Source organism: Coturnix japonica, chromosome 2 (assembly GCF_001577835.2).
Source record: "Coturnix japonica isolate 7356 chromosome 2, Coturnix japonica 2.1, whole genome shotgun sequence".
Classification (NCBI taxonomy): Eukaryota; Metazoa; Chordata; class Aves; order Galliformes; family Phasianidae; genus Coturnix; species Coturnix japonica.
Window position 1 is genome coordinate 111,200,924 of NC_029517.1, and position 16,853 is coordinate 111,217,776.

The 16,853-nt window shown below is 38.4% G+C and overlaps 1 protein-coding gene across 1 annotated transcript; it reads left to right on the forward strand.

Annotated features, from left to right (window-relative positions):
• The first annotated feature begins 3,048 nt into the window (after nt 1–3,048).
• LOC107310337 (carbonic anhydrase 3-like) lies at nt 3,049–16,236 on the forward strand. The gene is made up of 7 exons (XM_015855893.2): nt 3,049–3,272; nt 3,743–3,940; nt 9,466–9,584; nt 10,416–10,508; nt 11,423–11,488; nt 12,467–12,622; nt 15,067–16,236. Exons 1-7 carry the CDS (start codon nt 3,227–3,229, stop codon nt 15,184–15,186), a joined length of 798 nt encoding a protein of 265 aa, XP_015711379.1. The 5' UTR covers nt 3,049–3,226; the 3' UTR covers nt 15,187–16,236.
• The last annotated feature ends 617 nt before the right edge of the window (nt 16,237–16,853 follow it).

Sequence of the window (16,853 nt, forward strand, 5' to 3'; positions counted from 1 at the left end):
TGACATGTAAGCAATGTGGATTCATGCTGTGCTTTCTATCAAAGGACTTTTCCTCTAACTAGCCATACTGCAGAACTGTTTCAGTTCTGATATATTTAAATCCTTCAAATATGTAGGTTGGGGAGAAGATTTATACTATAATCCTATAAATGCTGCACTGCTAAAGCAGACATGAGCAGATAGATCAACTCAGATTTCGTTACTGAATGGAAACTTTGATTTCAGTGTGCATGCCATGTGGGTAATCTTTCAATAACACCACAGCAGATATTCTCCTAGCTTACAGAATTCTGACTAGTGAATGTGCCTGTTTACTTTTTTAAAGGATTGATGTTGTTTGGTGACTTCTTAACCTCACGTCTGCTTTTTATCTTTGAACTCAGCTCTATTTAAATGGATTTTAAATCAGAAATCAAATCTGTTTGCTTTATCTCGTTGCCATTATCTAAAGTATTTACTATATTTACTAGTTCCTGCACAAGGACAGGACCCACCAAATTGTGACTTGCATTCTGCCTTGAAATAAATTTCTGTATCTCAGCAAGAAATTAGAAAAACAGTGTTTTGTTTTTAACTCAAATTTCTAGTGATCTGTGCCTTGGATAAATCATCAGGAATCTTGGAATCCTGTATCATAGTGTCATTAAATTGCTTTGTAATTCTGAGCTGCTCTTACTGACTGCCTGCCTCTTTCCACCTGTCTTTCGGGCCTTTAAAGAGGGCCTTATTATGTATTTGTGAGATACATGGCATGATATGTCCTCTGACTGTTACTGCTAAACATTAAGAGTAAATAGCAACAATAATAATCCTAGGATGTAATAGAGTCTATTAACGTGCATGTGAATAAAGCATATTTTGGGGGAAAACATTTTTTTCTTCTTTTGCCATAGAGAGTGCCATGCAGATCACATAGAGAATATGTTGATATATTTGGGTTTTCTTCTCCTGTAACTCTTACCACTTTAAAAGCAGTTATTGCCATGGTGCCTGAGACAGTATTTCATTGAATCTAATATCTCTGCACTGGAGACTTCAATGTGCATAATGAAACCTGGTTTGTAGCAGACTGGGATATGTAACTGTCCAATACTGAATGCCATTTTGCTCTATGAAAATACGTTTCAGCCTCCATTTTAGACTAAATTTAATTGTCACTTTTGTTTTCAATGCCATTTGTACATTTACTTATAACGCTTCTCTTGTCTGCAGTGTGCAGACAACTTAGGCCATGTCCAGCAATAAAAAAGCCCAGCAAAGACTTTTAATAGCTTTCTTTCAGCAGAAAAAGAGATTTTCTGCTGCTAAGGTCAATGTATTTAAGGTTTCTGTAGAGTACAGGAGTAAATTAGCTTCAATGCATTAGCCTGTACACATACAACAGAACTCCATTTATTTTCTTTTTCTCCTTCCCAAGCATCTTCTCATTGTGGTTTCCCTGACTTACTTCTAATTTGGCTGTAAGAAACAACATAAAGCTGTTTTAACAAAAATACACTGACAAACTGGAAAACGTGAAGAGAAATAAGTCTCCGGTAATTGAATGCTGGACTGGAAATAGAAGTTCTTATAACTATTTCAGGGTTCTCTTCATAGCCCTTGGCTACTTCATATGAGCTGTGGTTACGTTCACAACATAGTTCCATCTGGAAGATGGGCAAGTATACTCTGAGTCACCAGAAGATGCCCTGACCTGGAGATTTCTCTGTGGGGCAAAGCAGTGAGAAGATGGTGAAACAGGAGTAACAGAAGGAGGAAGTGGGAAATAGTATGTGTTCTGTAGGGCATAAATACACAGATCCCGTGTACAGTGTTCATGTCCCCACCTTCCTAGTAAAAAGCTAATAGACTACTTTGGGTGCCTCCAAGTTATCTTGCCTCTGTTTCTTGGCTACCCATGTATCCGTATCTGTTTATTGGCTGATTTATCAGCTTCAGTCACTCTTTTCATTTCTTGATGTATACCAGTCTGAAGTATAAGTACAGAAAGATGTAATTTCCCCTTCATTACTATTATTATTTTTTTTTTTTTAAATATAGAATGCCAACTAAAGCTTATACCACAATAGTTCCCCTTTCAGTGCAATGTCTTTTCTGCTGCCTCATTAGTCCTTTGGTTCACTTTACAACACTGGTGTTAGTGTCTATCTTATCTAACTCTTAATAATTCCTGTTGTGCCAGAACACTGAATATTTCTTAGAAGCCATTTGAGTTCTGTGTATCACACGTAAGTCACCTAAGGAGAGTATGCATGCTAAGTATGCTCACAATTTTAAGTGCAGTTTGATGCATTAACGCCCTGCTAAATGAAAAGAGAACTAGAGCCGAAGCAAAACAAACAGATCTTGTACTTAATTTGACAATTAAGGTTTTGTTTGAAGCAGGCAGGATGTGCACTAAGAACCCTTGCAGTAGGACGGCAGTCCCTTTATGAAGGCCAGGGACAACTAACTTCACTGAGATGCTGTTTATGTTAACACTGGCAGGCAGCATGCTGGGGAGCCATGTTGGATTCCAGCTGTATATGTGGAAATTTTATGGGGATGGGTGTGAATCTGTGATAGCTGTTTGCACACAGGGGCTGTTGGATGTGGTGCCTCACCCTCAGCTGACCTTTAAATCTGTGCCGTAATACATACAGGTAGGGAAAACACAGCTCAGGGGACTCCGAGTCTGATCTATCCTGATGCAGTCTCACAGAGAACAGGCTTTCCAGAAACAGCCATAAAGAGCCAAGCAAGCTTGGAGAAACGTGGTGGCAGAGCATCAGGGCAGGCCTATACTGCTGCACACTGCTGAACCACAGCGCCTGCTCAAGAGGGAGAACTGAGCTGATAGAGGCTCCAGCTCCAGCCTGAAGCTGTCCCAATCTCAGAAGGTATTTGGGCTGCCCTCTTTGACAGCTTGGAGCTGCTTCACACCCTTCTACATCCCCCTGTCTCTGGGGCAGGCTGGGGTGGCCTTCCCAGCACTGAGCAGCGGTTCCATCCCCGTTCCCCTCAGGACGGCTGAGGAGGGACGCCAGCCTTCCCACGCGTCGCCGGACGGAGCCAGGGCGGGCGGGGCGAGGGATCGCGGCTTTGCCCGCCCCCGGCTCTTGGGGCGACGCTGCTCCTGTCGGCGGGGAAGGGCATGGAGTTGGTGGGAGCGTATAAAAAGCCGCCGTGATGCCCAGCCGCTGTCCCGCCGGAGCTGCTGAGGGGCGCCGAGGGGCAGAGCGGCGCCATGATCAACCCCAACTATTACCCGTGGAGCTACGACGGCGACGACGGTGAGAGAGAGGGGGGCCCATGCGTCCCCAGCATGCTGCCCGCCACTGACTGCCGAGGGCTTTGTCTGTCTCATGTTGACTATGTGTTGTCATGGTGGGGTCAATGGGTGTATCCTATCATGTTTCTGGGCGCTGCTGGACTTTGGTCCAAATCCACCTCTGGTTTTCACTTGGTGTGTTGTCTGGCTCCTAGTAAGAAGAAAAAAAAGGCAGTTTGTGACGTGAGTTTGGGTTCTTATGAATAATGTGCAGTAATGTTGCAGCTAGAATGGTATAAATGCTTGCAACAGTGCTGCTCTTGACAGCTCATGACTAACAGCCTGCTGTTAGTAATCCACTTATTAGTACTTAAGCTGATGTAGCTCAGCAATGCCAACCTTCCATTCCTTGTGAAACAATGTGATTCTTACCTAGCTGGAAGCGGTTTTCATAATGTTTCTCTGATTTTATTTATTTATTTATTTTTCTAGGACCAGATCAGTGGCACAAAAATTACCCTACTGCCAAAGGACGCCATCAGTCCCCCATTGAGATCAATAACAAAGAAGTGCACTATGACAGCTCCCTGCTGCCCTGGTTTGCTAGTTATGATCCTGGTGCAGCTAAGACCATCCTCAATAATGGGAAAACCTGCAGAGTTGTGTTTGATGATTCTTTTGATAGATCAGGTTAGTCTTGTTTTCAGCTTGAGCTGCTGCTATATATTAGCATATATTTCTCAAATTGGGTGAGTACTCTGAGTGTTCATAGCTGTCAGAAGGTCCTTATGTAGAACCTGTGCCTCCAGTGTCCCACACATCTGACAGGAAAGATGTGAAACTACTTTTGAAGTCTATAGGTAAAATCCCAGGGAATTAAGAGAACTGTAGAAAAGCTCGATGCAGGACAGGTGAAGGATAAATGTCTGCAATTGCAAAGGCCGGTGCTGCTGTGTTGCTTCCTAGGGACACAGGGGACTGTGAGGACTGAATTCCATATTAGGCTATCTGAGATGCCCAGAAGAACATCTGTAACTGTCACAATATTCGCAAACTATGCTTATATGATTTCTGATAAATGAAGAAATTGATCAGATGTTGCCACCTTATAACTTTAATTAGTTAAAATGCCCCTTAGCATTCATGAGATTTAATCTTAACTAGAAGGCTGAGAAATTCCAACACTTCATCTTCAATGTCCAGAATGTTCTGATGTCCAAAATCTTTAATCTTATTACTCAGATTAAGATGAAGTGTATGCTCAGTATATAATGCATACCTTTTAAGAGCTAGTGGGGCCATGTATTTAGAAGAGTTATGTCTGTTCTCTTCAACAGGTGCTAGAAGTATTTAACTTGTTGGCATAACCACTGCAGTTTCATGTTGATGCTGTTGGCTGTATTTCAAAGGAAAAAACATTACATTAAAGAAGTATGAAATTGCATTAGTACTGAGATAAAAGGGAAAAATCAAATGCATACCTTTCTCTTTCTTCTTTTATTGAGTTCAACAGAATTGTGTTATTTATAGCACATGAGTTGGTAAGGAAAAAAAGGCCATTTTAGTAAAATATTGGAAGTCTGTCTACTGCAGTGCACAGACTTACACTTTAATTATACTGTAGTGGCAAATGAAGCTTAATATATAATTAAGATTGACTGCAATAAATCATAGGAGAAATTTGGCTAATAAATTTGTTGGTCTTTAATATCTACATGCATTAAAGTTGGATTTTCAATGACTTGGATTTCACATAAACTGAGTATAAAATGTATTATGTGAGGAGAACTAGTCAATATGTTATCACAACTCAGAAGTGAAGTCTTTGATTAACTTTGTAGCAAAGTGGGAATATTTACTGTTATTTATTTAAAATATTATTCTTAAAGTCAGATGGCACTGCACATTAGTAACGGTATATTGTTGTGGCATATGTGAGGATCTCTGTGACTATTGCTGGCTTTTTTTTTTAACCAACTTCATTGCATGTTGGAACAGCATCAAATATATCAACCGTTGCATCTCTTGCATTAATGTCAGTGTTACGATTACTCAAGTTGTGTGTGATGGGGAATGTACAGGTACAGCAATACATACACTGCAGCTAGAAAGAGCAGAAAGGTTTGGAATATGCTGAATTTTTTTTTCAGATAAACTACTCAGTAACTGCTGTGTTCTGATCTCAGAAATAAAAAGTGACTCATTGGAAGAAAAGTAGGTGTATTTTTGAAGTCTTTGAAGGCAAGAAACAGTCAGTGTTTACTGTTATGGCCCTTTTGTTATACCATTATCTGCAGTCTGTGGGTGGTGTTCCTTTTCTAATATAGTGCTAATTGCAGGACGAATTCCACTGTGCATGCTCCTACCGACTTGAGCAAGTTTTAAGTTTCTTTTGATATGTACAGTAACTTATTTTCTCTGTAAAGAAACCACCTGCTGCATACTATAAAACTATATAATAACAATCATAACAAATTAAATATTTCGTTCCCTTGGAACAAAACCATTCTATCTACCTGTCATTCTGTCTATCTGAAATATTTCTTAGTTAGCCAGAAAATTAAGGGCTTCTTTTATTTCTGTAACTTTTTTGGGTAGAGCAGTCGTACTTGTGGTCTGTACTTAATCTAGATTTTCATTAGTGGTGGATAAAATAGACCTATACCTCCCCTAATTGCTAAGTAAATTGCAAATGACCTCTCGGAGTCATACTTTCATTGTATTTTCTCTATCAGGAAAACTTTTAATATTCACCATTAGGACAGTTTGTTACATTATTGGAGAGAACTTTCTGGAAAAAGTGCAGCCCAGTGTAATTAACATTTTCTGTTGCAGAGGGCCTTAACTGCTTTATCTTTGGACCTATTCTTGGGGTTTATAAATTTGGTTTACTTCAAGAATCAGCTTTATAACTGAAGACATTTCTGACAGATACTTGCTTTAGGAGCTATGTTGTATCTCTGATGCTTGTCTCTGAAAGTTAATGGGTTACCATGGACTCAGTTGTCTTTCTTGCCATACCTATGTTGAAGAAGGTGGTTGTGCCACCTTTTGGTGGCTACAAGAAAACCCTGCACTCTGGGGTACTTTGGCAGTCTATCTGTTCATCAGGTACATGGCACTGCCACATTTCTTGGCTGCAATGTCAAGTCAGGTATTCTTCTAAATCCAGCAGTAGTTGTTTTGTTTTGAAATAGCACTGCAGTGTTATTTCTACTAGTAGAGTCTTTTTGCTTTTAGAGTTCCCAAAAATATTCGCACCAGAGGAGCATCCTGATACCATCCAACTGGAAGGAGCATTGTCATGATGTTGCATGAGTTCTTTAGCCTCTAACTTAATTAGCACTAATTACTGTAGCTTTATTTGTCATTTCTGTGGACAGTGGGATAGGTCAAATGCTCAATCACTAAATAAGCAGTAAAGATTTTTAAGTCTTTTTCTGGAACACAGCCCCAGCAGCTGGAGAAAGATAGGCTAAGGTGATGTGAAATGGCACTTTTGTTGTCTCTTTAATATACTCTGTGGAGGTTCACTGGCCAAAGTGGATTCCTGCTTATCCTTTTAATGAGATTCTGATGAATGACATTTAAGGACTTGGAGTACCACTGTGCAGAGACACTTTTTATAAGGCTGCCTTGATGCTTTTGGCAGAATCTCTTGTTTTCTTATCAAAGGCAGACTGTTACTGTAAATAGTGAGAGCTTGTTGCTTATCTTTCTTCTTTAGCATAACTAGCACTTGTGGTCACCATTTCTAAGAGTACCACCTTGTGGGAAATCTCATTTATCTCTGTTAAAAATAAAATAAGTTTTTGATTATCAGCTTCTGATGAAGAAACATATTTGTTGACTTGTTTTACAATGAAGAAGAAACCCAGTAAATTTAACTGGCAAGTGTATCTGTGCATGCTGTAGATTTGGTTGATTCCTGGGTACTGAAGTGATACAAGAAGTCAGTAGGTGTTACAGAAATAACACGGCTTAATTCCAATGCTTGTGTACCCCAGTAGCTATGCTGCATACCACTGGATGGTATACTGCATACCGCCAAAGGCTGCAAAGATAAATTCTTCCTTTGGTGCTTAGCACATTTATCATTTGTGGTGTCTTCATGAAGTTATTTAGTGTTAATGAGCAGTGCAGGGCTTGGGTTCAGGGGATTTAGGAATTGAGTTTCTGTTGACTTTGGACTTCTGCATAACTGTTGAAGCTATAAATGCTTGAACAGCTAAGGGCCTTCTGAGGCTATGGCCTTCAATTGTCTTGCGGTAATACCTTACTAATTTCATTTCACTGTGGAATCTGCTTTATGGATTTGGCAGCATGTGAGGATGGTGAACCTTGTAAGAGCAGTTAGTTCTTGTCCTGTTTATAAACACAACTGGCTACATGAGTCTGTTTGGTGCTCCCTATGTTATTCAACCCCCCACCACACCACAACCTCCTTTCATATCGTTGTAAAGAGCAATAAGGTTTCCCCTGAGCCTCCACTTCTCCAGACTAAATAACAACTGTTCCCTCAGCCATTCCCCGTAGGACTTGTGCTCCAGACCCTTCATACCTTTATTGCCCTTCTCTGGGCATGCTCCAGGGCCTCAGTGTCATTCCTGTAGTGCCCAAAACTGAACACAGTACTCCAGGTGCAGCCTCAGCAGCAGAGTGCCATTGGCCTTCTTGGCCAATTCACTTGGAATAAAACAGAAAAAAAACCAACCCTTTTTGTTTGTGGACAAATGTTGATTTATAGGTATCACTATCTTTGCATCATTCTGTCTGCTCAAAATGTCCTAAGTAAAAATTAGTCTATTTATAAAGGAGTGAAGAGTAATGTGTTGGCATGAGGTAATGCAGAGCTTCACACAATACCCGATCAAAAATGTCTGCTGATGGCCCATCTGTGTAAATAATGACACATTTTGGTCTTAAACTGGATTATTTGGTCTTACAGATCTATTTTAATGGAGAATTGATGGCCTTATTAGCTACTACTGTTACCGTATCTGTATCAGCATTAGTCACGGTACTGCATGTCTGTGGAACACGTAAAAGTCATCTGTGGAGAGTAACAGCATGCTCTTAATATTCAATAAAATGTATTCCTTATGTTCTCAGTTCTTTATTACTTGAGGTGACCATAGAATTTATTCCTTATCTTTCCAGACTTAAGGATATTTAGCTTATAAAAGCCTCTTCCTGTGAACTGCTGAATGGAACACTTATTAATTTATCTCCAAATAATACAAATGAAAGTTGAATGTTAATTAATATTTTATGAATGTAGAGAAGTTGTTCCCTAATTAGCATGAGTTATTTTGAAACTCACTGCTTCCATTACTGTGTAAATGGTGAGATTATTTAGAATACAGACTGTTGCTTGTCACAGGCTGAAATTTTCTTCAGGACAATAGCTTGCATTCTCTGTGATTGCTTTTCTGGCTCATTTACTGTTACTATAGCCAGGAGAAGAGGCCATTATAACAGAAGCAGCATCAATGTTTTCTTAGCTATTTTTTGTCTGCAGTACCAGACACAGTCTATGGAGTTTCATGGATATTTTTGTGAGCTTTGACATGAGTAAATATTTAGAAGGACATTAAGGCACTTAAGCTTAGGTGTCTTATGTGGGCTTTTAAATGTAGGTGAGCTATGTATCGAAACTCACATCTTATTCACTGGAGGTGGAGTCACAATGAATCAATGGAGTCTAGAGAGAACGTCAGGTCATCATCTGCCGAGTGTTTGCTTAAAGCAAGCAGAATTACTTTAGCAGTTCAGTTGTTCTGATTAGAAGCCTATTTCAGTTACCTAAACGATAGGTATCTTGTGCTGGTTTTGATGACGTAATGTCTATTGATTTTCTCCAGGTGCTGCTTTAGAAGTGTACAGTTCTCCTTCAGATCTCGTACCACATCTGCCAGCCCTGTGCAGACACCTTTAGCATATCTCAGCTTGCTCACATTTATGCAGTGGAATTAAAACAATGATTTCAATTGTCTGTAATGAAAGCCTAGGCACTTGGTGCCTGTAAGTGCTTGTGGCTGAAAATGGTTGCCTGAAGTGCTCTTGCAAATTCCAAAGTGTAGGTGGCACTCTGTTCCCAGAGGGCCTCCATATGGTGATAGTATGTAAATATTTTTAGAATTCTATACATTTCTTAAAAGTAAGTTGAAGTATATCTATCTGAATCTAATGCTGATGCAGACTGTCAATTACAGTGTTGAGAGGTGGGCCACTTAAGGGAGTCTACCGGCTGCGTCAGCTTCACTTTCATTGGGGTTCATCTGATGACCATGGTTCTGAGCATGTTGTGAATGGAGAGAGATATGCAGGAGAGGTAAGTGCCACCACTTCTTGCTTTAAAATAGGCTATAAAGTAATATTTCTCATTATCATTTGGGGGACTGGGCAAGAATTATGATTTGTCTGCTTTTCAGGCAGGTCAAACTTAATAGGTCAAACTTAATTTATCTTTTCTTTATGTTTTATCTTAGCATTATCTTTTCTTCTTCCATGGATTCTTAATGATTGTGAGTTAAAATAATTATGATTGTGAGCTAAAGTAACTCTTATAACACAAGAAAAGAAAAAGATTGTGTGAAACAAAATTTTCCATGTTTTCAAGCCATTGTGGCTTGAAAAATAGGGCATCAAGATTACTGAGAAGCAAAGCAAACTTAGTAATACACTATTCTGAAAGATTAGCATCCTAGTGAAAGCAAAGAATCGTGGACATGGAAATAAAAATATATGTTACTTTGATTTTCTGCCTTGAGGGTGAGAAGATAAGAACTGTAGATTAATAATAGAGCATATATTCTTATGAAATCTTTGCTAAAATTGCAGTAATTTGTGAAAAAAAAATAAAATGAATCATGTACAAGTAGATAATTTCTGATGTACATATATATTCTGCTTGCCTACTTAAATATCTTTTCTTTAGCTTCAAGATGAGACTTCTGATATTCCTTGCTGTTTATATATGTTTGTAGATTATTTTTAATAAAAATAATATTCTAAATGATAGTGTGTTTGGTATAATTCATATTTCAACTGGTGTCTAAATTTCTGTGGCCCCAAAATTTGTCATATACATGAAGAACTCTATATGCAGCCTCTAATGGCTTACAACTCAGTAATAGATCTCTTTTTATCTCTTTATTTTCAGTTACATTTATTACACTGGAATCCAAAATACAGTAATTACCTTGATGCTGTGAGAAGAACAGATGGTATAGCTGTTTTGGCCATTTTCTTGCAAGTAAGTAGGAGCTCTTGTTCCTCCTTTGTACAGCTACTCTAGGGGTTTCTATTCTAGCAGGGTTAAAAAAAACAAAACCTTCTGAATATATTTTCTAGAGTTCATATCACACTGAAGGGCTTGACTTTCAGTAGTGCATGCTTTTCAAGTTACAGAGTATGAGTCATGTTATTTCAAATGGTATCCAGTACTTTGTCCCAGCAGCTATAGTGTCACTATGTGGCTGGTGGAAGCTGTAAATCCAGATGTATTTTCCCCTGCTTTGGGGACACAGTGTCAGTAGTGGCCCTTGGACCATAAGCAGTCAGATGTTTGTGGTGCTAGTCATCGGCTGATTTCAAGGACAGGTATTGCTCCTAGGCTATTTGTGAACTTTTTCCCAGGCAAAACTAACTCATAGACTATACATGTAACTCATCCTTAAAAAGAAAAAAATAAATCCTTCTAGAGGCATGAAGTCTTAGCTTGAAATACAGGCTTTTGCTATTTCTTGTTTGATTAATATACACCAGAGATAAAAAAGATCAACATCTTTCTGAGATCAGCAGCTGTCAACAGTAGATATGATCATGTCTCAATTTCACACTAGTGTGAAACTTTTCCTAAGTCTATACTTGAATCTGAAGAGTTCTTTGCCTACAATGTCAAAAGGAATTACTGCATTGCAAAATTATCTGCACTGCTGAGCTTCTATACTGATGTCATTTCCTCATTTGAATCACATTACCTACTAGGGTACAGACAGAAGGTATAGACAGAAGATGTATCTTACTTATCTGGTAGGAGTTATAGGTTTGGTCGACACATAATAATTTAATAGTTGATTTATGTTTGGATGCACATTTAAAGAATATTAAAAAGAAGAAAACTGACAAGCAGAACTTTTTGGATTGCTCATTGTTTCTTCTTTACAGGTAGGGAAAACACCCAAACCAGAGATGAAAAGAATTCTTGAAGAAATAAATGCTATCAAAACAAAGGTAACAGTGCTGGGCTGTTTTAATAAGATTGCTGGGAATTCTCAAGATTAAAAAAAACATCAACTTTGCAACATTGCCAGAGTATACTTGTGAATAAAATCAAGGGTAACTTTCCTTAGCAAGAAAAGTTGGTTTTTTTCCTGCTCTCATAAGAGCCTTTATTGACTTTAATGGACCTTGCAACACTTTGTTAAAATGAAAATCATTTCACCAAGCTTCACTGTCCTAAAACTAGACATGTATTAATCCTGAGGTAGACAGCTAGGAGGAAAGGGCACCTTTGGAAAATACTTCACTCTGCCTTGAGATAGTCTGCTTAATGGTTCTCTAGGAGTGCCACTAACTAGACATCTGTGTCTCAGAAAACTTCATGTGATAAGAATCTCTCCGTTAATATACATTTGCTAGGCTCTCTTCTTTGTTATCAACACAAATATTAAAAATGTAAAGTATGTCATACTTCATTGTATAGTGACCCATCCCGATTCAAAACACAAGCAGAATTGCCATGAGAAAGCAGGCCAGAAAGAAGAGAGCAGAAAGGAGTGAGACACTTTGGTACTGAATGCTGCTTTACATGAGTTAGGTCAAGTTGAAAAAATATTATCATGGAGTTGTGTCATTCTCCATCTGTGAGAGTTATTCAGTCCAGCTACCTTTGCACTGTATCATTATTTGAAATGTATGGACATGGCACAAAGGGACGAAGTCAAGTGGTGGATCGTGGTAGGTCAGGTTAATGGCTGGACTTGATGATTAAGATGTTCTCTAGCCTTGTCAACTCTATGATTCTGTGATTGTGTTATTTAGATGAGTGCTTTTTTCAGACCATGCACGTGTTTTTAATTGATAAGAGTCATGCTGTTTTTTTAAGCCAGGCTTGACTCTTTACCTAATCTTGACTAGAGCTGTTGAAAAGGTTTGGTTTTTTTTGTTGGTGTGTAATCTGTTTGTTTTTGTTGTTACTGTTTTTTAAAGGGAAAAGAAGCTCCTTTTCCAAACTTTGATCCTTCAATTCTTTTCCCTAAATCCCATGACTACTGGACATACCATGGTTCTTTCACTACCCCACCTTGTGAAGAGTGCATCACTTGGATTGTTCTTCGAGAGCCTATCATAGTCAGTTCTGACCAGGTAAACTTCAAATAATATTTTACTTCATTTTAGTTGCATTCTGTAAGCTGCTCTGATTCTTTTGGTAGTGAAGCTGCTTACTGGATGCTGTGAGAAGTTCCATGATTAAAAGTACAGTGAAGAACTGAATGCTTTTGTAACTTTGTAGGTCAATCTGAAAGTAATGCCTCCTACAAGTTTTGTTGGGGAAGATGTAGTCATTACTGAGCATCTCTAATTTAAAATGAGTTTGGCAAGGAATGGCTAATCATGTCATTGATCCAGCTCTATCAGAAGACTTTTTGGTCACTGATCTGTTTGGGCTGTAGTCTTTTTTCAGCTTATCTGAAGTTAGTGAGTCTCGGGAGATATACAGGCAGATCTGTAACTGGTCCTGCTGCAGAAGAAAAGAGTATTTAAGGTAAAAAGGGTGTTTCAATACAGAGATTGGACATAGGCTTCTTCCTGAGATAACTTTTTACCGGCAAATTTATCCATTTGTACATGGTGCCATATACAAGTACAACAGACTCTTACTCCAGAGTGTCTGCAGTCCATATAATGTATTCATAAAAACACAATCATGTTACCAATTATTTCTAATCCTGGAAAGTATGCTTCCATTGCAGTATTTATTTATTATTTATTTTAAGTGCATGTGGATCATTTGGATGTTTTTTGCAGCCAGCCAGTAGTAGCATATTAGCCACAAGCATAAGTTCAGTCACTGAGAATCAGTACTCTGCCGGAAAAATCAGAAATCTTTGTGATAGATGTAATATGGGCAACCTGGGTGTTCAGGTTTAGTTTCATTAAAGGGTAGGATTTAACTTTGGAATTCCTCTATTCAATTGCAGACTCATTTGCCTTATGTAGCTGGAGACATTCAAGGCCAGGTTGGGTGGAACCCTGGGCAACTTGATCTAATGAATGGTGACCCTGCCCATAGCAGAGGATTGGAACTATATATATATATTTACTCAATTGGTATATTATTTTCCAAAAGCATCTTCCAAAATGTTTTTGGAATGAAAATGAAATGAAAACCACTAGTCTCTTCTCTAATATTACTTTTTCAGTGTTAACAAAACTGATGAACTATTTTCATGTCCTACTGATCCCATACAAATTACTTTTCATTTGAAATAAGAAACTTAGTTTCAGATGAATAATCTACCTGATGCATATTGAGTATAAATGTGATTCTGTCATTGCTCACACTTTTTCTAAGCTGTGCAGTGAAGGACAATGTTGAGATCTGTGAGCTGGCTCAACCCATAATCTAGAATGAATAGGATCGTGGTGAATGTGGATTTACAGCCCAGACAGATGTTCTGCTTCAATTAGGCTTGAACTCTGTTCTATAGAAGGTAGATACATCAGCGTGCTGAAGCTAGTTGTAAGGAAATTTAACTTGTGAAGTGCGTGGGGATACATTTTCAGGTGTACATAAGGAAAAATATGTGCGTCCTCTTCAAAGTAAGCCAGGGAAAGGGAAATGTCAAGTGTGTGAATCACAGCTGATATGCTTTCTGTCTTAGTGTCATACGTGGCAGTGACAACAAATGAACGTAATGTATCTGTGAGTGGGTGTGGGTTTTTGAAGATCAGAGAGCAGCAGCAGAAGAGAATGATGTGTTTTTGAAGAATATGAGCAGAATTTTTATGGCATCTCTCAAGAAGAATACAGCTTGATATTAAAAAAAAAAGCAAGAAAGAAAGGCAGACCAGAAAGTGAAGCTGCAGACCCTGTTTACAGTCCATCTGACATCTTGACCAGGTCATTATCCAGGTTTAACTAATAATGTATTTATCTCAGCAGCAGGATGTATATCCTTTGCTACAGACTCACCACAGAAGTGATGAATTAGTATATCATTTAGTCTTTACACCCTTTAACACTTTCCAATTCTAGTTGCTGGTAAACAATCAGACATTAAGGTGGGGTGAAAGTAAGTAGAAGTTTATTAGGACATAGGCTAATAGTAGAAGTTTGTTAGGCTGTTCTAGTCACGTATTCATAGAATCATAGAATGGCCTGGGTTGAAAAGGACCACATTGATCATCTACTTTCAAGCCCACGCCCATGTGCAGGGTCACCAGCCACCAGACTAGGCTGCCCAGAGCCATTTCTGAGGATATTCTGAACCATATTCTGAGGACTTCCTACTATTTCTGTAGCTGTTCTCAGTTCTGTAGACAATGCATACATGATGGCACTTAATTTCTCACAATGCTGTTCACACATGACCCGTTTTTTGTCTCTTATTTCAAAGAATATTACTGGTAGGAAAACAAGGTGAGTGCAGTTATTGTGGTGACAGGGTGAAGAACATCCTCAAAGTTTGAAGGAAGCTTTATCCCATGCTTCTGGATCTGGACCATTCTCTTTGTTTAACTACTGGGCTTATGGATTTGATCCCAAGGGATTTCCATGACTACACTTTGATTTTGCTCTCCTGCAGATGGCGAAGCTTCGTAGCTTATCAAAGAATGCTGAGAATGAACCCGATCTCCCCCTGGTTGATAACTGGCGCCCAACTCAGCCTCGATATTTCAGGATGGTGAGCGCATCATTCCTTTAGGACCTGGCTCGGGTTTGTTGCCCTTCAGTGAGGTGATACCTAGAACTAGGAGATGGTCCAGCTTTGGATCCTCTGTTGCACAGGACTCCAGGTATAGGTTTGGAAGCTGAAACTTTGAGATGTGAAATGGGAATTTCAGAGGATAAAATTTACATTTGAAAGTCCTATTATTAAAATGGAAATAAAAAGTCTGTTTGGCTCTTCATAACTGCTTTAGCATTAGCTTTTGTTGTTAGTATGAAGGAATAAAGAAAATGTTACTAATGAATATAAAAGCATTTCCCATTGCCCGCGTCTCTTGGTGCTTGCCTTATTACAAACTAAAGAGATTGCAGTTAAGAGAAGTAATTGTTTTCAAAATAAAACTGTATTCTTCAGTAATTGCTTTCAGATTGTGTTCTGCTCTGAGCTGCACCAGTTATGCATATCAATAAATGAAAGCACTGTTGATATTTGATATTCATATTAAATATGTAAGAACAGTGAATTACTTCGTTACCATTGATTTCAAAGTCAGCTTTTAACTTGATAAAGCAAAGGACAGGTGTAACAGAGGTCTGTTCTGAAAACTGTATTCACTAAATGATACTTAGATAAAACTATGGAATTGATGAAGAGCTATTTCTATTTGTGTCACAACTGGTTGTCCATATTAAGACTAGTTTGTATTTCAACATTATAACAGCCAAAGTGACATTTATTTTGAGAACTTCATCTTAGTATTCTAAATATATATTTTTTCTGCATGTATGCTAATAGCTTTTCTGTTAAAAGATTGTTAAAATAGTAAAAGTTCTTAACTTTTTCAGTGCTTTTTTGAGGCAATTATTTTGTTCATATGCAAATATAATTGATTCTGCTGTTAATGAGATTTGTGCATAAATATCTGAATGCAGTTTGACTCTTCTGATCAAAAGGCAGTAGACCCAGGTGTTCTTTCTCTTTTGTTTTGGCCTCAGGAGCAATATAGCAGGATTGTAAACCTGTAGTTGAAATAACATCATCTCTGCATTTGAAAACCCAGTGTTAATAAATACATATGCTTAAGGATTTTTGTTTTGCATGGCTTTTTTTTTCCACTTATGGGAGCATGAAAAAATAAGAAAACTTTAAAGAAGGACTTTTCAGTGTCCACTGTAATAAATTGATGATGGATGGATTTTCAGACTTTTAACTTGGATTTCCAGAGTACTGAAAATGTTTTATATGACTGCAAGGAAATAACATCTTAAACATGGTATGGGGCTGAGAGATCCACATCAATTCTTCTAGTGAGATCACCTTTTTCTGTCTCTGGCTTTCTTGTAATATCACATGAATCAACTCCTTCACAAGTTGATTTTATGCTGGGGAAGTTCAATCTGTATTTAAAACCATTAATCTGGATGGTAATTTAGATTCAGCTCTGGAAATACAAAGTGCTGCAGTGTCTGTGCCATGAGTGAATTATTTGCTACTCTTTTCTAGGACAGGGGGTATTGCTGAACTTACTCATGTGACAGGGGATGTGCTTCTAGACTGTCTCTGTACCCTGCATTCTTCCTTCAGATAGGCAGTCTGTTGGCTGGGAAATTTCCATGTGTGTTGCACTGTAATGTTCATGTTTTTTGCTTCTCATTTGCAGCCATATTGTGAAAGGATTCAGATGAGTTAGTTAATACTTTCTA